Source organism: Scyliorhinus canicula, chromosome 1 (assembly GCF_902713615.1).
Source record: "Scyliorhinus canicula chromosome 1, sScyCan1.1, whole genome shotgun sequence".
Taxonomy (NCBI): domain Eukaryota; kingdom Metazoa; phylum Chordata; class Chondrichthyes; order Carcharhiniformes; family Scyliorhinidae; genus Scyliorhinus; species Scyliorhinus canicula.
Window position 1 is genome coordinate 10,718,324 of NC_052146.1, and position 26,767 is coordinate 10,745,090.

The 26,767-nt window shown below is 49.3% G+C and overlaps 1 protein-coding gene across 6 annotated transcripts in view; it reads right to left on the bottom strand.

Annotated features, from left to right (window-relative positions):
* Positions 1 to 26,767, bottom strand: part of tango2 (transport and golgi organization 2 homolog (Drosophila)) — a 273,616-nt gene that overhangs the window by 3,497 nt on the left and 243,352 nt on the right. For all 6 annotated transcript variants that reach the window (XM_038809089.1, XM_038808651.1, XM_038808828.1 and 3 more), the window contains 2 exons: positions 18,985 to 19,138; positions 14,825 to 14,929 (listed from right to left, as the gene is read on the bottom strand). In XM_038809089.1, coding sequence (XP_038665017.1) covers positions 14,825 to 14,929; positions 18,985 to 19,138 — 259 coding nt within the window. The remainder of the gene's footprint in view (positions 1 to 14,824; positions 14,930 to 18,984; positions 19,139 to 26,767) is intronic.

Genomic DNA, 26,767 nt, shown 5'->3' on the forward strand with positions numbered 1-26,767 from the left:
GACTTTGTCCCAGTTCCTTCTGACCTCTCTCCATGCCTCACCTCGTGCGCTCACCCACCCGTGGCACCTCATGTCTCCTATGTCAAGCTCTGTCCTCCCACCCATCCCCTTTGGCTGTTCATGTACCCCATGACAAGCTTTGCCCTTTTATCCACCCCAATGGCCCATAATGCCACCAATGACAAGCTTTGCCCTTCCACCAACCTTTCTGGCCCTCACCCCCCCTGCCAAGCTATGGCCATGCCCATTGACATATGATCCAAGCCTATGTGTGCTTGGCTGCGAGCCCAGACATCCATTCAGCTTATTGAAACACCTGTGACCTGGAGAAAATATCGCTCAATTAACAGCTCAGCCCTCTGATTTTTGCTGCCAACGTTACAAGGTTAAGTAGTTTCAGTGGTTTTGGTTTTTTGTTTAAAGGGTTTAGTTGATTGACACTTATAAAGGCTGGAAGCGAAATGACTTTTCTCCAATAAAGTAGAATGTTATGAATGAGTTTCCAGTGGATCAATGGACATGGAGGTTCCATAGCTTGTCATGGAGGACGTGAGGGGTCTCAGGGGGTGGGTGGGAAGTCAGAGTTTGGTAGAGTGGGTATGAGGAGGACCTTTTGAATTTACATTTTAAAAGATCTCGTCATGTAGACGAGGATTCATGACTCCTCTGAGGAGATGTAAATGACAACTCTTTAAAAAACCTGGCCCAATGAAAGGGAGCGAGAAATGGCGGCCAGAATTTCACCCCCCCCCCACCCCCTCTGTCGTGTTTATAGGTGGGGAGATGAAATTGAAAGAATTCCCCCCAAGTTCCCACCACCCCAACCACACAGTGATGTCATGCTGTGTGTGTGTGTTTGTGTGTGTGTGTGTGTGGGGGGGGGGGGGGGGGGGGGGGGGGGTAAGGCCTTGGACAGGTGCACTACCTCTTCTGTCAATTGCAGCTCATGTCACTGCAGAGATTGGGGAGCTATCTGGACACCCTTCCTAGTGAGTGGCAGAAAACCCGTCTCCAGTCACTTGACACTCATTTGAGTATGAAATGGCGGCGGGGCAGTTGGAGTCAGCGAGGATGTGTTCTCCATCGACTCTTCGGATGGTGGGAAGGGAGAGTCTGCAAAATTCAGGTCTTGAAGGCAGATAGTAGATTTAGTTTTATTGTTGATGTGTTGGGTAAGCTGGGTCTGCGAGGACTGCGTTTACCATAGCAGTGAGAGAGACAGGCTTCCAACACTTGGAGAAATGCAACTCTATTTTATTGAACTACCAACTGTTAAACTTACTTAGACTGTGGGTTGACACTATGCTGAGTTGACTGGAGACCTGAGGCTAACCTGACCAGACTATCTTACTACCACATGGTGGATGTTCGTGTTGTTGCTCACGGGCTCTGGCTGTCTCAGAGGCTACATCCGAAGACAGCAGGAAAACTAGTGCCCTCTGGCTTTATAGTGGCCGTGTCCTGTCTGTTGATTGGCTGCTGTGTTCTGTGTGTTCATTGGTCATCCTGTGTGTCAATCAATGTCTGTCTGTGCACCATCATATACTTGTGTGTATATTATGACATCTCCCCCCTTTTAAAAAATGTGTATATGTCAATAAATAGTGAGTATGTGAATGTGCCTGACTATGTACAAAGTATGTGAGCGTATTTACATGAACAGGAACCTGACTATATGCAAAAAATATGAACGTATTTACATGGGAAGGTGTCTAGTGCAGATAGAGTGCATATAACAAATTATAAAGAACAATATGTACAGCCGAGTAAACGAAGAACAAGGCAACAAAACATTTAGTTTATAAATTCAGTCTCTGTGGCGGGCGACGAATTCTGGTTGACCGCCTCAAGGGTGGGTCGGGGCCGCTTGCTCTGGAATGTGCGGAGCTGCATCGACTGTAGAGGGTGGCAAAAGAAGAGGCAGACCGGTGACCTCTTGGAAGGGTGTGTCCTGAGGAATCATCAGGCGAGGCAGGGTGTCATGGTCAGGTGGCGAGCGTGGAAGCAGCCACAGTGCCCGCCTATTTCGCCGAAGAAAGGAGCCATCATGCATGCAAAGTAGAAATGATCTGGGGGCCACTTGCTTGACCACCACAGCTGTGGCAGACCAGCCACTGTCAGGTAGCTGAACACGAACTCGGTCAGCAGGGACGAGAGCAGGGAGATCCGCGGCGTGGGCATCATACGCCCACTTGCATTGGGCCCGAGACTGTTGCATTCTTTGCAGGACCGGAAAGGTGTCGAGGTCCGGGATGTGGATAGCCGGCACCATCGGCCATAGTGTGCGGTTCATTAGCAGCTGTGCTGGGGACAGGCCAGCGGACAAGGGAGTCGCCCTGTAGGCTAGCAGTGCGAGGTTAAAATCTGAACCCAAATCAGCTGCTTTACACAGGAGTCGTTTGACAATGTGTACCCCTTTTTCAGCTTTCCCATTTGACAGGGGGTAGTGGGGGCTTGAAGTGACGTGCGTGAAATTGTACCGTCGGGCAAAATCGGTCCACTCCTGACTGAAGAAGCACGGGCCATTATCAGTCATGACCGTGAGTGGAATGCCATGATGGGCAAAGGTCTCTTTGCACGCCCTGATGGTTGCTGATGTGAGGTCATGCAGTCTGACCACCTCGGGGTAGTTAGAGAAATAATCCACAATGAGGACCTAGTCCCGGCCTTTTGCGTGGAAGAGATCAATGCCAACCTTGGTCCATGGGGACAACACCAGTTCATGGGCAGCAAAGTCTCTTTCGGTTAAGCCGGCTGGAACCGTTGGCACGTTGGGCAATTTAGAACAGTGTTGGCGATGTCCTGATTGATGCCAGGCCAGTATACTGCCTCTCAGGCTCGCCGGCGACACTTTTCCACCCCCAGGTGAACCTCGTGGAGCTGGTCAAGGACGAGCTCTCGCATACTTTGTGGTATGACGATCCTGTCCAATTTCATCAGAATGCCATCGACCACTGCCAGATCGTCTTTTATGTTGTAGAATTGTGGGCACTGGCCCTTTTGCCACCCATCTGTGAGATGGCACATGACCCGTTGGAGTAGAGGATCATTGGCCGTTTCACGACGAATCTGCACGACCCTTTCGTCAGTGGCAGGAAAGTTGGATGCGCCGCACTCAGCATGGGCATCGACCTGGCAGACGAAGTCCAACTGCTCGCACGGCATGTGATGGAGCGAGAGAGTGCATCGGCCACAATGAGCTCCTTGCTCGGGGTGTAGACCAGTTTGAAATCATAGCGTCTGAGTTTGAGGAGGATGTGTTGTAGGAGTGGCATCATATCGTTGAGGACGTTCTGTATGATGTGAACCAGTGGCCTGTGGTCCGTTTCGACCGTAAATTTGGGGAGTCCATACACGTAGTCATGGAATTTGTCAATCCCCGTGAGGAGGCCCAGGCACTCTTTCTCGATTTGACCATAGTGCTGCTCAGTAGGTGTCATGGCTCTAGATGCATATGCAACTGGGGCCCAGGAGGAGGATTCGTTGTGCTGGAGGAGTACTGCCCCAATGCCAAACTGGCTCGCATCAGTGGAGATCTTCATCTCCTTGGCAGGGTCGAAGAATGCCAGTACCGGGGCCTTGGTGAGTTTCGCCTTGAGTTCACGCAACTCTGGCTCATGAGCGGGGAGCCACTGGAAGTCGGTGGTTTTCTTTACAAGATTGCGGAGAGCTGTGGTGTGAGATGCAAGGTTGGGGATAAACTTCCCAAGGAAGTTGACCATCCCTAGGAAGCGGAGGACCGCCTTCTTGACCTCCGGTGTCTTCACAGCATTGATCGCCGACACCTTATCTGCATCTGGCTGCACACCGAACTGCGAAATATGGTCACCAAGGAACTTTATTTCTGCTTGACCGAACGAGCATTTGGCTCTGTTGAGTCGGAGGCCATGCTCGTGGATCCTCTGGACACTCGCTTGAGTCGATCGATGTGTTCTTGCGGAGTCGTGGACCAGACAATGATGTCATCGACGTACACCCGCACCCCCTCGATGCCCTCCATCATTTGCTCCATTATTCGGTGGAACACCTCCGAGGCGGAGATGATACCAAAGGGCATCCGGTTGTAATAATACCGGCCAAATGGGGTGTTAAAAGTGCAGAGCTTCCGTCCGGATGCGTCAAGTTGTATCTGCCAAAACCCCTTGGAGGCATCAAACTTTGTGAAAAATTTGGTGCGAGCCATTTCGCAGGTGAGCTCTTCGCGCTTTGGGATAGGCTAGTGTTCCCTCATGATGTTGCGGTTCAAATCTTTGGGGTCGATACAAATGCGCCGTTCCCCTGACGGTTTTTTGACACAAACCATGGAGCTAACCCAGTCCGTGGGTTCCGTAACCTTAGAAATGACGCCCTGGTCCTGGAGGTCCTGCAGCTGCTGCTTGAGGCGGTCCCTCAGGGGCGCCGGCACCCGACAGGGTGCATGAACCACAGGCGTGGCGTTCGGTTTCAAAATACTTTTGTACGTGTATGGGAGCGTGCCCATACCCTTGAAGACGCTGTGGTATCGTGCAATGATGTAATTTAATTGTGTTTGGAAGTTGGCATCTGGCGAGGCTGATGCCTCAGCGGGTGACATGGAGTGAACCCGCTGTACGAGATTCAGGATCTTGCAGGCCTGAGCACCGAGCAAGGAAGCTTTGTTGGACCCTACAATTTCGAAACGCAGGGTGGTTCTTAAGGAACGATGCAGTACCACAAGCTGGCATGAGCCACTGGCAGCAATGGCATTGCCATTGTAGTCGAGAAGCTGGCAGGCCAATGGAAGGATGTTGGGCTTGACATGGATGGTATCCAGGTCAGACTGCTAAATGAGGTTGGCTGAAGCGCCGGTGTCCAGCCTGAATCATATGCAAGATTTGTTGACCGTAAGGGTGGCACACCATTCGTCGTCCGGATCAATGCTCAGCACTGGGAGGGGCTTGGCCTTTTTTGAGGAAAGCATCGTATGCTTGGTGATGATGCCCACCCGGAATGGGGATGTGAGATCCTCGGTGTCGGGATCTGGAACCATGTCAGAGTTGGAATCTGCAACGGGTTACTGCACTGACCGGACGCTCCTGCGCTGCGGTTGGGATCGCTGTGTGGTGGGCAGTTGAGTAGATCTGCACAGGGCTGCGTAGTGGCCAAGCTTGCCACACCGGAGACAGCGTCGAGATTTCGCGGGACATTGCCGCTATAAGTGGGAGGAGCCACAGTTGTTGCACGTCATGGCGCCGACGTCAGGACGGTCCGTTCGCCACCGCGCATGCGCGGTCAAACGATGTGCGCACCTGTGCAGTTCGCTCCTCGGCCTCGCCGTCCCCTCGGCCGTTGCGCGCATGCGCAGAAGCCTGAGAAAAGCGCACAAAATGGCTGCCCTCATCCAGACTCAGGCCCTGAAGCTGTTTTACGGCCTGCACCCGCTCCGCATCGTGGGGGCCTTGCCGCGCCGTCTCTGCTGCCTTAATATGGGAGTACCGGTTATTAGCGTGCTCATGTAGGACGCAGGTCTCGATGGCGACGGTGAGCTGCTTCACTTTAAGGAGCTGCTGGCGAAGGGGGTCGGAGTGGACCTCGAAAATGATCTGGTCGCGGATCATGGAGTCGGAGGTGGAGCCGTAGTTGCAGGATTGCGCGAGGATACAGAGATGGGTGAAGAAGGACTGAAAAGGTTCATCCTTACCCTGAAGCCTCTGCTGGAACACGTAGCATTCAAAGCTCTCGTTGACTTCGATGTCACAGTGGCTGTCGAACTTCAGCAGGATTGTTTTGAACTTGGACTTGTCCTCACCTTCAGCAAAGGTGAGGGAGTTAAAAACATGGATAGCGTGGTCCCCGGCTGTAGAGAGGAAGAGAGCAATCTTTCTGGCATCCGATGCGGCTTCGAGGTCAGTGGCTTCGAGATACAGCTGAAACTTCTGCTTAAAAATCTTCCAGTTGGCACCGAGGTTGCCGGCGACGCGGAGCGGCGGGGGAGGGCGGACGCTGTCCATGTTACCGAATGGCTGATCGCTGGTCAAAGGCAGACTATCTCAAGGTAGGTCCGTCAAACTCTAACATCACGCACTGGTACCATGATGTGTTGGGTATGCTGGGTCTGCGAGGACTGCGTTTTCCACAGCAGTGAGAGAGACAGGCTTCCAACACTTGAATAAATGCAACTCGATTTTATTGAACCACCAACTATTAAACATACTTAGACTGTGGGTTGACACTATGCTGAGTTGACTGGAGACCTGAGGCTAACCTGACCAGACTATCTGACTACCACATGGTGGATGTTTGTGTTGTTGCTCACGGGCTTTGGCTGTCTCAGAGGCTGCATCCCGAGAGAGCGGGAAAACTAGTGCCCTCTGGCTTTATAATGGCCGTATCCTGTCTGTTGATTGGCTGCTGTGTTCTGTGTGTTCATTGATCATCCTGTGTGTCAATCAATGTCTCTCTGTGCGCCATCATATACCTGTGTGTATATTATGACAATTGTAGCGTGTAAAAAGTACAGTGAAAAGTGTTATTCTGCGTACAGTCCAGGTGGATCCCTCAATACATGAAAAACCTAGGACATATGATTAATACACAATGTAAATACATAGACATTGGGTGAAGCATGCGGAGTGTAGTACTAGAAGATGTGTGGAGAGATCAGTTCAGTCCATAAAAGGATCATTCAAGAGTCTGGTAACAGGGCAGAAGAATATGTTTTTGAATCCGTTAGTGCGTGTTCTCAGAATTTTGTATCCCCTGCCCGATGGAAGAGGTTGGAAGAGGTTGGAAGAGAGAATAACTCGGTTGGGAGGGATCTTTGATTATGAAATGAAATGAAAATCGCTTATTGTCACGAGTAGGCTTCAATGAAGTTACTGTGAAAAGCCCCTAGTCGCCACATTCCGGTGCCTGTCCGGGGAGGCTGGTACGGGGATTATGCTGCCCGCTTTCCCAAGGCAGCGGGAAGTGTACTCAAAATCAATGGACGGGAGTCGGAATTGCGTGATGGACTGGCTGTGTTCACGACTCTCTGAAGTTTCTTACGGTCTTGGGCTGAGCCATAGCCGTACCAGGCTGTGATGCAGCCAGATAGGATACTTTCTATGGTGCATCTGTTGAAATTGGTAAGAGTCAATGTGGACATGCCAAATGTCTTTAGTTTCCTGAGGAAGTATAGGCGCTGTTGTGCTTTCTTGGTCGTTACGTCAACGTGGGAGGACCAGGACAGATTGTTGGTAATGTGCACACCCAGGAATTTGAAGCTGCCAACTATCTCCACCTCGGCACCATTAATGCAGACATGGGTGTGTACGATACTTTGCTTCCTGTTGATTGGCTTCTTAGTTTTGCTGACATTGAGGGAGAGATTATTGTCATTATATCACGCTGGTAGGTTCTCTATTTCCCTGCTGCACTTTGACACATCGTTGTTTGAGTTCCGACCCACTATGGTTGTGTCATCAGCAAACTTGAAGATGGAGTTGGAGCTGAATTTTGGCACACAATTATGTGTGTATAGGGAGTATAGTAGGGGGCTAAGTATGCAGCCTTGTGGTACCCGGTATTGAGGACTATTGTAGAGGAGGTGTTGTTGTTTATCCTGGTCTATGGGTCAGGACGTTGATGAGCCAGTTGCAGAGGGAGGAGCCAAGTCCTAGGTTTTGGAGTTTTGATATGAGCTTGGCTGGGATTATGGTGTCGAAGGCGGAGCTGTAGTCAATGTCTAGCCGCCTGACGTAGGAGTCCTTGTTGTCGAGATGCTCCAGGAATGTGTGTAGGGCTAGGGAGATGGCGTCTGCTGTGGACCAGTTGCGGCGGTATGCGAATTGCAGTGGATCAAGGACTTCTGGGAGTATGGAGTTGATGTGTTTCATGACCAACAAGATATTTACATGGTAACGAGTTAACAAAGTGAATATTGATTCTATAGAAAGTGAGTCTGGGGAATTAATCATGGAAAATAAGGAGATGACAGATTAATTGAACCACTATTTACCATTGGTTTTCCCTTTTGAGGATATAAGTAACATTCCAAACATTCCTGTGAATCAGAAAATGGAAGGAAGGGAGGAACTCTGGTAAATTAGGATCACCAGGAAAGTGGTACTGAGTCAATTCTGAGTACTGAGGTTATTCATGAAGGCCCCACCTTCTCAGCCTTGCTCCTCGCCTGAGGTGTGATGTTCCTCGGGCTAAATCCCCATCAGTCAGCTCTCTCTCTCAAAGGGAGAAAAGCAGCCTATGGTCATCTGGGATAAGGTGACTTTACTTTACTGAGTAAACTGTTGGGAGGTGTCAGCTGACAAGTCTCCAGGTCGTAATGGACTTCATCCTAGGATCATAAAAGAAGTGGCTAATGAGTTGATGTGTTGGTTTTAATTTTTCAAAACTCCCTGGATTTGGGGAATGTGCCATTAGTTTGGAAAATAGCAAATGTAACTCCTTTATTCAAGAAGGGGGGGGGGGAGGCAGAAAGCAGGAAAACATAGGCCAGTTATCTTAACATCTGACAAAGGGAATTATTAAAGATGTTGCAACAGGGCACATCAAAGGGCGTGATTCTCCGACCACGTTACACTCTCGCTCAAGCAAAACGAGACCAGTGAATAGCGGGAGAAGCTAAAAGACAAGATCTGCACCAGGCGGCAAACTGTTTGCAACCGGCCTCCTCCCGTGGGCTAAATCGGGATCTCGCCGTAGTGTGGCGGGAAACCAATTATCACAATTTATGCCCCATTTCCATACAATTAACAAGAGCGACCCAATATCCATCGGCCTACCATCATTCATCAGCCTCCCCAGCAAGTGGTCACGCTGATGCCGATCAGTACCCCTTTCTAAAGGCACCACAATTCGACTTCATCCAATGCTAAGATGCACACATTTCCAAGAGAGGTCAATGGCTAGTGATCAGAAATGGCCGATATACCCTCCATATAATAGGAGGTGTTTGAGACAATTTTAGTAGCACTACTGCTGCAGCTGAATTCAGTACAGACTACAGATAAAACCTGATGAATGTAGGAATGTCAGATATATTGGGCTGGATTCTCTGTTTCTGAGACTAAGTATTGACGCTAACAGTGAATCCGTGGACTTTCACAAAACAAAACGGTGCCACACCTGTACCGATTCTGCTACTATTAAGGGTCTATTACCGGTGCCGCGTGGAACACAATAAATTCTGATGAAAAATGGTGCGGGATTCACCGGGTTCATTATTGACACTCGGGAGGCTGACAAGCTGCAGCCGCACATACACATTACACTCCCCACACACATTTATCCCAGCCAAAAAGATGGCACTGGTTGTGTTGGAGTGCGCCCATACAGCTGATGGGTCGACTGGGGCCAGAGGGCACCCAGGGGAGTGCCCGGGTGGGACACCTATACGACCCCTGGCACCAGGTTCAAAGTGGGCTGGTAGCGGCGTGCGCAGCTGCATGGCTGCCTTGCTGGCTGTGGCATTGGTGTTCCATGTCCATCCACCGACCCCACAGCCCACCTCCTGGCCACCCCCACTGCTCCTCCCAGCCCTGGCAGAAGCCCCCCAGCCAATGGCACAACTATCAGCAGCCGCCACTCCGGTTTCACGATTTTTAAAAGCACAAGTGAACCGCACCGTCGGGAACCCGGGCCATCGGAGGCGGAGAATCATGGCAGCTCCGGAAAATACCGGGTCGAGCCAACTAATGGTATGCAAACGGTGCCTACTGCAGGTGAGGAATAAAACACATTGACGCTGTTTTTAAGGTGACGGAGAATCGCGATTCGGCATCAAATTGGGGCCTGTCGCGATTTTGCCGTCTGAAGCCTTTTTACTCCCAAACGCACTTCCTGATTTCAGTGCCGGCTAATGGAGCATCCCGCCCATGTGTGCAGTAATGGCCTGGGTTAGGGTGTGTATGTGACTGCTGCAGTAATGTTTAAAATATCCGGGTATGAAAGACGGCCAGACTTTGTGGCTACAGGATATTTTATTTTATTTTTAAAATAAATTTAGATTACCCCAATTATATTTTCCAATTAAGGGGCAATTTAGCGTGGCCAATCCACCTACTCTGCACATTTCTGGGTTGTGGGTGTGAAACCCACGCAGACACGGGGAGAATATGCAAACTCCACACGGACAGTGGCCCAGAGCCGGGATTGAACCTGGGACCTCAGTGCCATGAGGCAGCTGTGCTAACCACTAGGCCACCGTGCTGCCCTTATAGAAGGATAATTAAAGCATTGTAAATTTAAGTTAATAATTCATTCAATCATGTATATTTTTTACCTGAATATGGCTAATGCAATTTTGTTCATAGAAAGAAAGTTCCCTGGGAGTAAATAATTAAAGACATTGGGTGGAATTCAACCAAAATATCATTCCCCTTTCCATGGGCATGGCCCCCCCTCAGGCCCTGACCCTTGTCAGTGCCACCTTGGCACATGTGAACCCTGGCACTGTCACCCTAGCACACTGGCAGTGCCCCTGCCATCTGAGCAGTGCCACATGGGCACCTCGGCAGTGCCAGGGTAACAATGCCAATGTGCCCAGCTGGCAGTGCAAAGGTGCCCAGCTGGCAGTGCAAAGGTGCCCGGGTACCAGAAGGAGAGCCGGAGGGCAATCCTGCCGTGTCCCCAACCACCCAAGGATCTCCAATGGCCTGGAAAACCTCACAGGTGCCGTTGGCAGGATCCATGCTTGTGTGGACCAGTGCTAAACGGTGCTTGGTCGAGGCATCACTGGGGAGACCGTTAGTTCCTGGATGCAGGGAAACTCCGATGCAGACATATTTAAATGAGCTGGACGGCTCATTTAAATATGCTGACCTGGATCTCGTCCAGCGAGGACGAGATCCAGATAGTGACACCTCGCTAGCTTCACTTATATCTAGCGAGACGTCTCAACTGTTGCGAATCTCGCGAGTGGTCTTTCGCAAGATTCAACTGCCTCATTGCATCACCAAGTCGGGCACAACGAGGCTGATAAATTGTGCCCATTGCATTTATCTTATATAAGATGGTCATAACCCAGTTGGTGGGGTAGAGATGATGGAGCAAACGGGACGAGCCAGCAGGCTGAATGGCGAGCTGAGGGACTGTTTCTGAAGAATACAGAATACAGCCACAGATTCTGCATTATTCTGACAGGGGATCAAGTCTCACTCTTCACAAAGTCTCAAAAGATCTCTATCCAATATTTGGCAAGAAATACTGGGCAGGATCCCCATCCCGTGGCTCCAGCAAGCCCCCGCCAGCAGCGGGATTCTCCACCCACCCAGCTGGCCATTGTGGGCAGCCCCACGCCGTCGGGAATCCCTGAGCGTGGGTGCGCTGCCGGCGTAATGAAGAATCCCGACAGCGGAGAATCCAGCCCCGTGTTTGCTACCTCTAGTTAAAAGTGGTTTTTGACGATTTGCTTCATTGCTGATAAAAAGATAGTAGTGGGGCGTTGAAGTGTTTCATTTTATTGTTAAGCATTGTTTAACTGGCAATTGAAAGCTATTCTTTGTTTGATGTTAAAGTTAGTTTGATCCTGTGTTAGTAATAAACTTTATTTAGGGCAGCATGGTGGCACAATGGTTAGCACCGCTAACCATTTGATTTCAATCTTGGGTGACTGTCTGAGTGGGACCATAGAACCATAAAATTCCTACAGAGCAGAAGGAGGCCTTTTGGCCCATCGATCTGCACCGACCCTCTGAGAGAGAGCATCCTACCTAGGTCCATTCCCTCACCCGATCACTAACCCCACCTAATCTACACATCTTTGGATACTTGGGGAAATTTAGCATGCCCAATCTACCTAACCTGCACATCTTTGGACTGTGGGAGGAAACCGGAGCACCCGGAGGAAACCCACGCCGACATTGGGAGAATGTGCAGGGGAATTGAAATGAAATAAAAATGAAATAAAAATTGCTTATTGTCACGAGTAGGCTTCAATTAAGTTACTGTGAAAAGCCCCTAGTCGCCATATTCCGGCGCCTGTCCGGGGAGGCTGGTACGGGAATCGAACCGTGCTGCTGGCCTGCTTGGTCTGCTTTAAAAGCCAGTGATTTAGCCCAGTGAGCTAAACCAGCCCTGGGGTCCCTGATGCTGTGAGGCAACAGTGTTAACCATTGTGCCACCTCGTCATTTATTAGTTTTTTGAGAATGTAACAAGCAAGGTGAATAAAGGGGAACCAGTAATTGTGCATTTGTATTTCCAAAAGCATTTGATATGGTGCTACAAAAGCTGACAACTCAAGTTAAGAACTCAAGATGTTGGGATTAATATATCAACATGGATAGGCCAACTAATGAGAAACAGAGTGGTGGGATCGATGGAATGTTTTCAAGTTGACAACTGTGTCTAGTGGAGTGACACAGGGATCGGTTCTGTGGCCTCAACTACTTACAACCTGTATTAATAACATAGATGAAGGAACTGAGTGTACTGCAGCCAACTATGCTGCTGGCACAAAGACAAACAAGTTGTAAGGTCCAACCAAACATTATTCAAGGGATGCAGACAGGTTAAGTGAGTGGGCAAAAATGTGACCGATGGAGTATAATGTGGGAAAATGTTAGGTTGTCCACTTTGTCTGGGGCTGGTTTAGCTCACTCAGCTAAAATCGCTGGCTTTTAAAGCAGACCAAGCAGGCCAGCAGCACGGTTCAATTCCCGTACCAGCCTCCCCGGACAGGCGCCGGAATGTGGCGACTAGGGGCTTTTCACAGTAACTTCATTGAAGCCTACTCGTGACAATAAGCGATTTTCATTTCATTTCATTTCATTTTCATTTCATTTCATTTTGTCAGAAAGAATACAAGAGCAGAATATTATTTAAACAGAATGAGGCTGCAGAATGCTCAAGTACAAAGGGACATGGATGTCTATGTACATGTATCATTAAAACGTTAGCATGCAGGGCAGCACAGTGGCGCAGTGGGTTAGCCCTGCACCAAGGTTCCAGGTTCGCTCCCGGCTCTGGGTCACTGTCCGTGTCGAGTTTGCACATTATCTCCGTGTTTGCGTGGGTCTCACCCCCACAACCCAAAAGATGTGCAGGGTAGGTGGATTGGCCAAGCTAAATTGCCCCTTAATTGGAAAAAAATAATTGGGTACTCTAAATTTATAAAAGAAAATTAGCATGCAGATATGCCAGGGAGTTAGATTATAAAGAGGGGGAAAGTTTTGCTACAGCTATAAAGAGTTCGCACCCAGAGGATTGTGTCCAGCTTTGGTCTCCTTAATTGAGGGATATCCTTGTATTGGAGGCTGTTCATAGAACATTTACGAAGCTGTTTCCTGGGGTAAAGAGGGTGTCTAATGAGGAAACGTTGAGCAGGTTGGGCCCACACGCATTGGAGTTTCGAAGAATGAGAGGTGCTCTTATTGAAACATATTGAATAGATTCTGAGGGGGCTGGACAGGGTAGATGTTTAAATGCTTGGGTGATGCCAAGATTATATTCCTTCTTGTGGGGGATCTAGAATTAGGGACAGAGTTTCAAAATAAGAGATCTTCCATTTAAGATGAAGGTGAGGAGGAATACCTCCCCTTAGAGGGTTAATTGTTGGAATTCTCGACTCCAGAGTGTGGTGAGGGTTGGACAGGGCTGAATTGGACAGATTTTTGATCGACAGGGTTATGGCAGGAAAGTGGAGTTAAGGCCAAATTCAGTTTAAGTTTGTACATTCTCCTCGAGTCTGCGTGAGTTTCCTCCGGGTGCTCTGGGTTCCTCCCACAGTCTAACGATGTGCAGGTGAGGTGGGTTTGCTAAATTGCCCCTCAGTGTCTACAGATTAGGTGTGGTTGCGGGAATCGGGCGGGCCGAGATTGGGTGCCCTTTTGGAGGGTCAGTGCAGACTCGATGGGCCAAATGGCTACCTTCTACACTGTAGGGATTCTATGATTTAATGCACCATATCCCTATTTGTGTGTGGAGTCACTCCTGGAGCAAAGTGGGCAGCACGGTAGCATGGTGGTTAGCATAAATGCTTCACAGCTCCAGGGTCCCAGGTTCGATTCCCGGCTGGGTCACTGTCTGTGCGGAGTCTGCACGTCCTCCCCGTGTGTGCGTGGGTTTCCTCCGGGTGCTCCGGTTTCCTCCCACAGTCCAAAGATGTGCGGGTTAGGTGGATTGGCCATGCTAAATTGCCCTTAGTGTCCTAAAAAATAAGGTTAATGGGTGGGTTGTTGGGTTACTGGAATAGGATGGATACGTTGGCTTGTAGGGTGATCATTGCTCGGCACAACATCGAGGGCCGAAGGGCCTGTTCTGTGCTGTACTGTTCTATGTTCTATGTTCTAAAGTATACTTTCCTCAGATTCTTACAAATTAAATAAAATATTGGGGTTTCAGTCCGGTATCCGAGCAACAGCTCGGGTTTATAATATGTGCAATTTAGCAAACGGGAAACCTCAAAGGACTTGTTTCCTCAGGTCCAGCTGAAACTAATCGCAGGTCCTCAGTGCCATGAGCCTGTTTCGTATCTCAGCCACCCAGATTGAGGGCCTCAGTTCCCAGCTGTGTTCAGCCAGTGCGGCTACAGTGTTACAATCATTCAAACGGGAAGTGTTGACAAGGGTTGGGTTTGGGAAATGCTTTACATTTTAACTTCTCATTCAACTTAAACCAACCCATTTGGGGGGCTAAAATTACTCCCAATGTTGCAGACATTACAAGAAAAACAAGGCAATATGGAAATTATGATCAAATAGCAGAATTGAGGGCACCAGCTAATGAAAGTTCAACTTGCCTTTCAAGTCTAGATGCCTGTCTAAGAACCCTCTTGTATGATATGGATGGTTAGTTCATCATTGCTGAGCTCTGATACCACCGGTAAAATAGAACAAAGCTGATTCCAACCCAACAGGAAGAACTCACCGGGTGCCATAAGAGGAAGTGCGGACAAACAAGGCTGATAGCTCCTTCAGGAACGGTCGAACAAAATCCTGACCCTGCTCCTCTATATCTGTAGCTGGCATTTGGCTGGAAATAAAATGACAAAAATCAACTGTCAAACAGTGCAACAACCAATTATGCAGTCAAGCTGCTTAAGATTTTAATCTTCTACCATGAGGTTTTCTTTCCTTTAACTTCACCACAGTACATGCATCATCTGATATGTAGTAATACACAATAACACTCACCTATAAACCTGGGCAAGAATTACTGGTGTATGAGTGACACAGCACTCCTCCCCGAGAGCCCGAGTTTGGATTGTGGCTAACAGCCACCCCAAAGGGGTGTTAGCATTGGCGAGTGTCGAGAGAATACAGGAGTAAGAGTGGGCAAAACATAAAAATGGCCAATTTAAAACAATGTTGTGGAATGTCAAATCAGTGGCGTTCACCCATAAACACTCAACAGACTTGTAAATGTGTTGGTTTAAAACAAGTATTATGTTTTTTTTATTTTAACCAGACTGACAGTATGAAAACAGTTTAGACAGAGAAGCATGTCAACTTCACTGAGTGAGCTTCTACTGCATACTTTTTATTTTGGAAACTGCCATGTTAATGCATTTAATTGATGACTTTGGTGCATCCAGGAATTCAGAAACAAATAGCGCTGAAGTGTTAGTCTCGATCATGACTCCAAGTTCTGTCGGCTTGGCGGGAGGATTGACTGGAATTCCTGACTCTCGAGAAGGTGAAGTTGGAGCTGAGGGGGTTGAAGGAAGGGTTCTACAATTGACGGGGACTGTTTATTATGCACTTTCGAGAATTGGTTGTCATCGAACATTAGGGGAGGGGAAAGGGGGGGCTGGGGTTATTATTGCTCTTCAGTACACTGTTCACTGATTGATTGTTAACTTTCAAAGAACAAAGAAAAGTACAGCACAGGAACAGGCCCTTCGGCCCTCCAAGCCTGCGCCGGCCATTCTGCCCGTCTAAACTAAAATCTTCTACACTTCCGGGGTCCGTATCCCTCTATTCCCATCCTATTTATGTATTTGTCAAGACACCCTTTAAACGTCACTATCGTCCATGCTTCCACCACCTCCTCCGGCAGCGAGTTCCAGGCACCCATAACCCTCTGTGTAAAAAACTTGCCTCGTACACCTTCTCTAAACCTTGCCCCTCGCACCTTAAACCTACGCCCCCTAGTAATTGACCCCTCTACCCTGGGAAAAAGTCTCTCATTATCCATTCTGACCATGCCCCTCATCATTTTGTAGACCTCTCGAAGCACATCATTACAATCGATGTCAGGGCCACCGGACGGTAGTCATTGAGGCACGTTGCCTGGATCTTCTTTGGTATTGGTATGATGGTGATCTTCTTTAAGCAGGTGGGGACCTTACGAACGGAGTAGGGAGAGGTAGAAGATGTCCGCAAACATATCTGCCAGTTGGTCTGCGCAGGATCTGAGTGCACGTCTAGGGACTCCGTCCAGAACTAGGTTCTAGGGGTGGCGGCAGGTGGAGATAGAGCAGGGTTTTTCAAACTCAGGGTCACGACCCACAGGTGGATTGCGGGCGGGTGTCTCGAGGGTTGGGGAGCAATCGCTTGTAGTGTCCAGCTTTTAAGAATGCCGGCCGCGAGCAGTCACCGATTGGTTGCGGTGTTTGAGGGGGCAGGAGGCTGGGCTGTGTGCTGGTCACCGCGTGCAGAGTGGTGGTGGTTGGGGGGGTGGGGGGGGTGCTGACGGCATCCACATGGACGCGATGCTAACAGCGATGGCCCAACTTGGAGCTCCGCTCTATTGATCGTAATTTGTGCGCTGCTCGGCTCGTCCCCCACCACCGATCAACAGTATGCAATCTGCGGCAATTTGGTCAATCCGTTCAACGACCAGCACAATGTCCGTTTGCACTCCCACGATGGTAAGTACTGGTCGGGAAGTGGTCTGTGACTGAGGTGGGTACAGTGAGAGGAAGTCAGGCCAGGTTTGTCAGAATACTGATTAACCGAGGCCAGTCAACAGGTCTGACATATGTGAACACTGGAAGAAACCTACACAGTCATCACTTTGTGCCACCACGCTCTAGAAACCAGGAAGTCAGTGCTTTTGGTGAGAATGGAGCAGGAGGTGACTTGGCTGTTTGGATAGTGCAATGCAGTGGAACCAGTAAGAAATATTGTGACATTGTGCGTGTTTGACAAGTTACATCATCGCCTCTAAAGTCATAGTTTGTGAAGTAAATACAAGGTTCTACTTTGTTCTGTAACTGGTTATATTTCTAAAGAAATGGGAATATATTTCAAACAAATACTGTGTGTAAATGTAAGGATGCACATGTTCAACTGATGTTGTTTTAATTTTTAGCAGTAAAAAGTCATAAATTTGGAAAAATTAGGTATTAGAAATAAAGTTTCAAAGTAAAAAAAAAGAATGTCGGCTGCGACCGGCCTTTAAATATGAAAGAAGAGTCTTTCCGCCAGAGGCAGCGGCAGAGAGAAGGTCATGCGTCCGGCACATCAATGCTCTGGGTGCAAAATCATAGATGTGAGATTCCTCCATTTTGTAGCTGCCAGCAAGCAAGCAACAGGACTGTGTGAAGAACTGAAGATGGGTCATTATGTAATAAGGCAGCAAGAGCCAGAGAAAGAAACAGAACAGGATCTCACAACTAAATCTGATAGAGAAAGCGTCTCAGGAGAATTCACGGTAGGGCAAGGCAGTGCTGGTGTGGGCTATATCCCAAGCTCCAGGGCCTCTGGTGAACAAACAATTACGAAGAAACTGAAATCGGGAACAAAGCAGAATAAAGATGATTTCTTGAGGTATGACGCTAATTGTGCCAATGGAAATCAGGATGCAAAGCTCATGTGTGTTAGATGCAGGGAAGTACTGACAAATTAAGTTTAAAACACTCAAATCTTCAAAGGCATTTGAAGACTAAGCATGGAGAGTTCAAGGACAAATCTGTTGATTTTTTTCAAAACATGTAGCAAGAACGTAAATAATCAGCTGAAATCCTTAGCAGAAATGTAACATTGAATGACGAAGCAAGAGTGATCGTGAGGACAAATCAGGCCCACCCGCCACATTAAAGGTAAGCAATAATGGTGTGTCGCGAAGGTCAGTCGTCGTGGGTCGCTGACGTCGGCCAGGATGGGTCCTGAAGGTCTATCGGTTGGTAAAAGTGGGTCCCGGGAAAAAAAGTTTGGAAAACACGAGGATAGAGTACTTCAGGGATTTGTTCATGGGAGAAAAGTTTGCAGACATGGAAGAGCTCGAGGACACGTACCAGTTACCAAAGGGGAATAGGTTCAGGTATCTGCAGGTTAGGGACTTTATTAGGAAGGAGGTGCCGTCCTTTCCAATGCTGCCGCCCCAGTGCTGCAGGATAAGCTTCTGCCCAAGGATGAAATTGGGTTGGGCAGGGTTGTGAACATGAATGGGGAGCTGATCTGGAGGGAGAGTGCTCCCATGGAGCCGGTGAGGTGCAAGTGTGTGTAGGGAAGCTCTGCGGAGGGTGAATGCGTCCTCGTCGCGTGGTAGGCTAAGTCTTATCCAATTTAAGGTGGTAGAGGTAGAGCCCACATGATGACATCGAGGGGTGGTAGATGGGCGTGTCCGAAGTTGAGGGAGTTTTGGAAGGGATTTTCGGACATAATGTCAAAGATTTTGAGGGTAGAGGTAGCTCTGAGTCCTGAGGTGGTGTTAGTTGGGGTGTTGGAGGATCTGGGAGTACTAGTGCTCCAAGAGGCTGTCGACTGTCTGGGGGGAGATGTAGGGAGTAGGGTGGTTCTGTTACCAGTTGCTGCGCTTGTTTTTTGTATTTTTGTGATCATGTATATATTTAAAATGCCTTAATAAAATGTTTTCAAAAAAGGACAAATGATCAGATAAGGAAACAATGTCTGGCCTTTTCCCCTATAGTCCACGGGTGCTAAGGACAGCTTTGTTGTGCTCTAACTGTCTTCGACGACATCAGTTGAACTGGTGGTCGACCAGAAGCTTCTGCTCTGTTTGGCTTTGTATTACTAATGGCAGTGCTGTATTGACCAAACCATTTGAGCAGCTCCAGTTTAACTTTGGATATCTGCATATTCAAAGCAGTTTGGGGGATAAATATTGTCAATAATACTTACAACTCATCATTATTCAGCACAGTGATGAGTTCTTGCATCAAGTTCTCCGGAGAAAGTTCCTTGCTTTGCTTAATTGTATCTGTAAAAAGTTTTTTTCCCAAAACAAGTTTTTTCCATGGAGTCTCAAGAAGACTGTTAGAAAGCCCATAAATACCTAGGTATGTAAAAAAAAATAAGAATAATTACAAGAAAGATTTAATTCATCCAATTGAATGCAGAAGTGTTGTTCATCTCTAGAGACCCAGCGCTGCCTTAAACAGGATGACAATTCTCCAGTCTTTCCTTGCTTGCCACTCTTTTGAAGGTCCTGGAACCATTTATTAGGAGCTAGTGACAGCGCCAATGACAACTATGACTCAAATGTGACTCAGAATTATACTTTGTAAATTTAGAGTACCCAATTGTTTTTTTCCAATTAAGGGGTAATTTGGCGTGACCAATTCACCTCGCCTGCACATAGAACATAGAACAGTACAGCACAGAACAGGCCCTTCGGCCCTCGATGTTGTGCCGAGCCATGATCACCCTACTCAAACCCACGTATCCACTCTATACCCGTAACTCAACAACCCCCCCTTAACCTTACTTTTTAGGACACTACGGGCAATTTAGCATGGCCAATCCACCTAACCCGCACATCTTTGGACTGTGGGAGGAAACCGGAGCACCCGGAGGAAACCCACGCACACACGGGGAGGACGTGCAGACTCCGCATGGACAATGACCCGGGGCCGGGATCGGACCCGGGTCCTCGGCGCTGTGAGGCAGCAGCGCTAACCACCGCGTCACCGTACTGCCCTGTGACTCAGAGTGGTACAACATCACTTTGAACCTGATTCCAATTCACTTAAATGGATTTTAATATTGAAAATAGGCTTAACACCAAATCTTCCGGGAAATCGAGCAGCCTGAACACCGAGAAGAGTAGATCATCATTACGGCAAACTGAGTCAGCACTGGAGATCTCTGGGGCTTCATTTCCAATTCCGGTTGGGAACCTGACAATGGATCAGTGCCAGTTCCAGTGCCTGCATCGCTCACATGGTGCTTTCTAAACGTCAGTGTCCTAATTGGACTGGGGGTGAGCTTGATGCCCAATTACTGGTGTGAGCTCTGGGAGGAGGTGGAAGATGCCTGTTGGAGAGGGAGGGTCAAAGGATGACAGCAGTCAAGAAAAAAATCTGCCGCTGTTTGAAACAAGTAAGAAAGCAGATATTTGGAGGCCCAGAAGTCTTAGCCCTCAGAGAATTGGTAAAATGCTCAGCCAAACGTTACTGCACCCAATCTGACAGCAAAAACTCCAGGGGCAAAATCTTCTGGTTTCAAAAATATCTCTGCAACTCCCTGCATGAAACCTGGTAGCTGCACAACTAACATTGGGTTTGGCGAATCCTGATTTGAAAATTGTCTCCTGGCCCACCTGACCTGTTAACACACTCCTCAAAACAGCTTAATGGGCATTTAATTGAAAACAAATGAGCTCCCCATGCTGCCTTTGAAAATTGTTTTCTGGAGGTGATGGGATCCAGAACGCCCTCCAAGAACGTGATTTTCAATTGCATCTGCACTGAGCTCAACTTCTCCTGCAACTGAAAATGTAGTTCCTTGAACTCACAACCATGGGGCCGATTTTCCGGCCTCATTGCGCCCGGCGCAAATCTCTCTATGTCGGGAAAATTCTGGGAGAAGGAGAAATGGGATTTGCGTCAAGTGCTAAACAGTTTATGGTGTTCCCGGGCTCTCCTAGCAGACACCCAGCGAGGGTGTAAACCTGATGACCATTCATTAAAATGGATTGAAATATTGAAAATTGGTTTAACACCGAATCTTCCGGGAACATGCAAGGTTCCCACCTGCTGGCGTGATGTGGTGTCAACAGGAATCATGACTGATCTCCACAAATAGGGACCAAATGGTACGACCACCCCAGAAAATGAAATGAAATGAAAATCGCTTATTGTCACAAGTAGGCTTCAAATGAAGTTACTGTGAAAAGCCCCTAGTCGCCACATTCCGACGCTTGTTCGGGGAGGCTGGTACGGGAATTGAACCGTGCTGCTGGCCTGCCTTGGTCTGCTTCCAAAGCCAGCGATTTAGCCCAGTGTGCTAAACCAGCCCCTGAGGGTGGGGGGTTGGGTGGGGAGGGGGGAGGAGATTGAGGCCATTGTAGCCCCTGGGTGGTAGAGGCCTTGGCAGGGCAGTGCCCTGGCACCCTGGCAGTGCCAAGGGGTGGGGTCTGAAGGGGGTAGGGATTATCAGACCACCCATTGGGAGAGCATGCTCTGAAATGAAATGAAAATGAAAATCGCTTATTGTCACGAGTCGGCTTCAAATGGAGTTACTGTGAAAAGTCCCTAGTCGCCACATTCCGGCGCCTGTCCGGGGAGGCTGTTACGAGAATTGAACCGTGCTGCTAGCCTGCCTTGGTCTGCTTTCAAAGTCAGCGATTAGCCCAGTGAGCTAAACAGCTCTGTGGGTGGTGATCTATATTCGGGGGCTGGGGGATGAAGGTTGTGGGGGGTGAACATGCCATCAGTGTGGGGTGGGATGGTCCCGATGGTGGGTCACTTTGAGTTCTCAAAGCCAAGCTTCCTCAAAGCCTCATAAAGACGGCGCAAAACACACTCCCTTTCAAAAAAATGGCAAAGTGTGGGAAGATCTGGTCGGGAAACCTCCCTGTTTCTCTGGGGAGAAACATGCCGGCCTTCTGACTGAATCTGACACTTTGCCATTTTTTGGGAAAGTTCCGGCCATTATTCCTCAGGCTCCAGATATTATGGCAGAGTCTTCAAAAAATGCACTCTAAATACAAATCTACAAATGCCAATTCAGAAATACACAACAGGCACACTAGCATTTCACCATTTATCTTGAAGGTTAAAACTTCATGGACAATTGCAATCTTCACAAAATTGTACGGAGTGTTGATCAGGCAAGAAACGCTGTGGGAAACTTGCTGGCTTCACAGCTGCCTTTTCTCACCTGATTAAGCGGAGCTCTGTGCAATTTCAGAGTGGTTGGTGGGGATCATACAGCCAACTGGCAGGACAGGGCCTAAACACATCAGCAAAGCTGAGAATCAGAGATTGGAGTGTCAACTTTAAACAGCGCTCTGATCTCAAAGTTACATTTAAGGCTCCCAAACCAACAGACATTGGGATATTCCCACGGACAAGGGGAACAGCGCCTAACATCCACACGCAGAAGGGGACCCCCCTTCCCCCACGGATAAGGGGATCCTGACCCCCCCCTGTGGGCGGCACTCGCAGAGGGGAATCCCCACAATGGAGGGGGGTAACCTCCCCTGCATGTGCCAACTTGGCAGTTCCCCCTGGCAATATCAGGGGGCACTGCCAGGGAGCACCACCAGGGTGCCAGGAGGCAATGTTCAGGCATGTCCCTCAACCCTTGGGGTCTACAGGCACCTCTGCACCCCCCCCGCGTGGTCATTATGACTGGTTCTTGCTTGTGAAAGTGAAAGTAGTGATTCGTGCTGGCATGATGCCATCGGGTGAGGGATGAAGAAACGTCGTGGGCTGAAATTACAGCATCAAGCCCAGTAATCAAATGCACATTTTTAAAGATATATATAAATCAGGTGCACACACTCTCTGGGCGTGAGCCTGATTATCTCACCCACGGGAGATGGGGAAGATTTCAAACTGAGACCTCGCCGGCGCAAATCCTGTTTTTCGTCGCTCTGAGATTTAGCAGCCATTATGGGATTTGCGTTCGCAGCTAAAGGGGCCACAAGATCAAGTCCCTGGCATCTTGTCCACAGACCGATACTTCAAGTTCATGTGTTGAACCTAGGCTGCAAGTGTCAACAGGCTTTGAGCTTGAGGAACATCATAGATAAGATCATAGAACATAGATTATCATAGAATTCACGCTCCGCATTGGATAGAGTTGGAGATGGGAGAGGTGCGAGACCAACGTCCGTTGTGGCGGTTGGATGTGGGGTTGTTGGCGGAGGAGGAGGTGTGTAGGAGGGTCCGGGCAAGTATTGAGGGGTACCTTGAGGTGAATGATACGGGGGAGGTTCAGGTGGGGATGGTCTGGGAAGCCCTGAAGGCAGTAATTCGTGGGGAGCTGATATCCATCCGGGCACACAGGGAGAGGAGCGAGAGGGATAGACTGGTGGGAAAGATGCTGGAGGTGGACAGGAGGTATGCAGAGGCACCAGAGGAGGGACTGTTGGGGGAGAGGCGCAGCCTGCAGGCTAAATTTGATTTGCTGACCACTAGAAAGGCGGAGGCACAGTGGAGGAAGGCACAAGGGGCAGTGTACGAACATGGTGAAAAGGCGAGTAGGATGCTGGCTCATCAGCTGCGTAAGCGGGATGCGGCTAAGGAGATTGCTGGAGTGAGAGATAAGAGTGGGAATGTGGTGCGGAAGGGGGTAGAGGTGAATGAGGTCTTCAAGGATTTTTACGGGGAACTGTACCGGTCGGAGCCAACGGGGGAGAGGAGGGGAATGGAGAGGTTCCTTGACGGGCTTTCTTTCCCGAAGGTGCAGGAGGAGAAGGTGGAGGGGTTGGGTGTGCCGATTGAGCTGGAGGAGCTAGTTAAGGGGATCGGGCAGATGCAGTCAGGGAAGGCACCGGGGCCGGATGGGTTCCCGGTGGAATTTTATAAAAAGTTTGTGGATCTAGTGGGCCCCTTGCTGGTGCGAACACTCAATGAAGCGTGGGAGGGGGGGACTTTGCCCCCGACGATGTCACGGGCGCTGATCTCGTTAATTTTAAAGAAGGACAAGGACCCCCAGCAGTGTGGTTCATACAGGCCCATATCTCTCCTCAACGTGGACGCTAAGGTGCTGGCAAAAATCCTGGCCACCAGGATAGAGGACTGTGTGCCAGGGGTTGTGCACGAGGACCAGACAGGTTTTGTGAAGGGAAGGCAGCTGAACACGAATGTGCGGAGATTGCTGAATGTCATTATGATGCCGGCGATTGAGGGGGAGGCAGAGATAGTGGTGGCACTGGATGCGGAGAAGGCCTTCGATAGAGTGGAGTGGGGGTACCTATGGGAGGTGTTGAGGAGGTTTGGATTTGGTGAAGGGTTCATTAGATGGGTAAGGCTGTTATATGAGGCCCCGATGGCATGCGTGGCTACGAATAGGAGGAGGTCGGAGTACTTCCGGCTTTACCGAGGGACCAGGCAGGGTTGCCCCTTGTCCCCCTTGTTGTTTGCACTGGCAATCGAGCCGCTGGCGATGGCATTGAGAGATTCAGAGAGGTGGAGAGGCTTGGTGCGAGGTGGAGAGGAACATAGGGTGTCGTTGTATGCCGACGACCTGTTACTGTATGTGGCGGACCCGGTGGGAGGGATGCCGGGAGTGATGGAGTTACTAGCCGAGTTTGGGACCTTCTCAGGTTATAAATTAAACTTAGGCAAGAGCGAGGTGTTTGTGGTGCACCCTGGAGACCAGGAGGAAGGAATTGGTAGGCTCCCGCTTAGGCGGGCAGGGGAGAGCTTTAGGTACCTGGGGGTGCAAGTGGCCAGGGACTGGGGGACTCTCCACAGGCATAACTTTACCAGTCTGGTAGATCAGATGGAGGAGGAGTTCAGGAGGTGGGACATGCTGCCATTGTCGTTGGCGGGGAGGGTGCAGTCCGTCAAAATGACAGTGCTTCCGAGGTTCTTGTTCCTTTTTCAGTGCCTGCCCATATTTATCCCCAGGGCCTTCTTTAGGAGAGTGACTAGCAGTATTCTGAGTTTTGTGTGGGCACATGGGACTCCGAGAGTGAGGAGGGTGTTCCTGGAGCGAGGAAGGGATGGAGGTGGGCTGGCACTGCCCAACCTTCTGGGGTACTATTGGGCAGCCAATGTGTCAATGGTGCGTAAATGGGTGATGGAGGGGGGAGGGGCGGCGTGGAAAAGAATGGAGATGGCGTCATGTAGAGGTACGAGCCTGGGTGCCATGGTAACGGCACCGTTGCCGCTCTCCCCTAAGAGGTTTATCACGAGCCCGGTGGTGGCGGCGACCCTAAGAATCTGGGAACAATGGAGACGGCATCGGGGGGAAACAGGGGGCTCGATGGAGGCTCCACTGGGTGGCAACCATCGGTTCATCCCGGGGAACACGGATGGGGGATTCAGGGGGTGGCAAAGGGCGGGCATCAGCAAATTGAGGGACCTGTTTATTGGCGGGAGGTTTGCGGGCCTGGGGGAACTGGAAGATAAATTTGGCCTTCCCCAGGGGAACATGTTCAGATACCTGCAGGTAAAGGCGTTTGCTAGGCGACAGGTAGAGGGATTCCCTTTGCTGCCCTCGCAGGGGACGATGGACAGAGTGCTTTCGGGGGTGTGGGTAGGAGAGGGGAAGGTGTCTGACATCTATAAGGTAATGCAGGAGGTGGAGGAGTCGTCAGTGGAGGAGCTGAAGGCTAAATGGGAGGAGGAACTCGGGGAGCAGATAGAGGACGGGACTTGGGCGGATGCCTTGGAGAGAGTCAACTCTTCCTCCTCATGTGCGAGGCTTAGTCTCATCCAATTTAAGGTGCTGCACCGGGCCCACATGTCCGGGACTAGGATGAGTAGGTTCTTCGGGGGTGCGGACAGGTGCACCAGATGTTCGGGGAGTCCTGCGAACAACGCCCATATGTTCTGGGCATGCCCAGCACTGGAAGAATTCTGGAAGGGGGTGGCGGGGACGGTGTTGAGGGTGGTTGGATCCAGGGTCAAACCAGGGTGGGGACTCGCGATTTTTGGAGTTGCGGTAGAGCCGGGAGTGCAGGAGGCGAAAGAGGCCGGTGTCCTGGCCTTTGGAATTGTAGTGTTTATTCTGTAACTTTATAGTGTGTTAATTTGCGTTGTTGTTAAAATGCTGGGTTGTTCATGGGGATGGGGCGAATGTATATGATTGTTAATATTATTGTTATTTTCGGTATTTTACTAAGGTGCGTCAATGTTGTATAAAATCAAAATTTCTCAATAAAAATTATTTAAAAAAAAAAAAGATTATCATAGAATTTACAGTGCAGAAGGAGGCCATAGGGCCCATTGAGTCTGCACCGGCTCTTGGAAAGAGCACTCTACCCAAGGTCAACAACTCCACCCTCTCCCATGACCCAGTAACCCCTCCCAATACTAAGGGCAATTTTGGACACTAAGGGCAATTTATCATGGCCAATCCACCTAACCTGCACATCTCTGGACTGTGGGAGGAAACCGGAGCACCCGGAGGAAACCCACGCACACACGGGGAGAACATGCAGACTCCGCACAGACAGTGACACAAGCCGGAATCGAAACTGGGACCCTGGAGCTGTGAAGCAATTGTGCTATCCACAATGCTACCATGCTGCCCTTAATCATTAGGGGCTTTTCACAGTAAATTCATTGAAGCCTGCTCGTGATAATAAGCGATTATTATTATAATTATTAATATAAGTCCCTTTTTAATTCTCAAACATCAACATGAATATACTTTCCAATGGGAAAGGATTAGGGAATCCCTGAGAAGCTTTCAGGAGCTTAGTTGGTGATTTACCTTCTCCAATAAAAAGGCGATGAGACTAAATATAGTGACAGTATCATTATTCCAAAGATATCTGTAAACCCGGGTGGAGGTCTTGTGGTACAGTGGTAGTGTCCCTTCCTCTGGACCAGAAGCTCCAGATTCAAGTCCCACGTCAGGGCCTGATGTCCATGGAAGATATATTCATCACATGGCCAAACAGGTTGAGTATCAGCCTGTTAATCCTTTCAATACACCTGAAAGCAGGTGGTAAGGGCGGGAGAGTTTCCTGGTCAGCCAGACTGCAGAAGGCAATGGC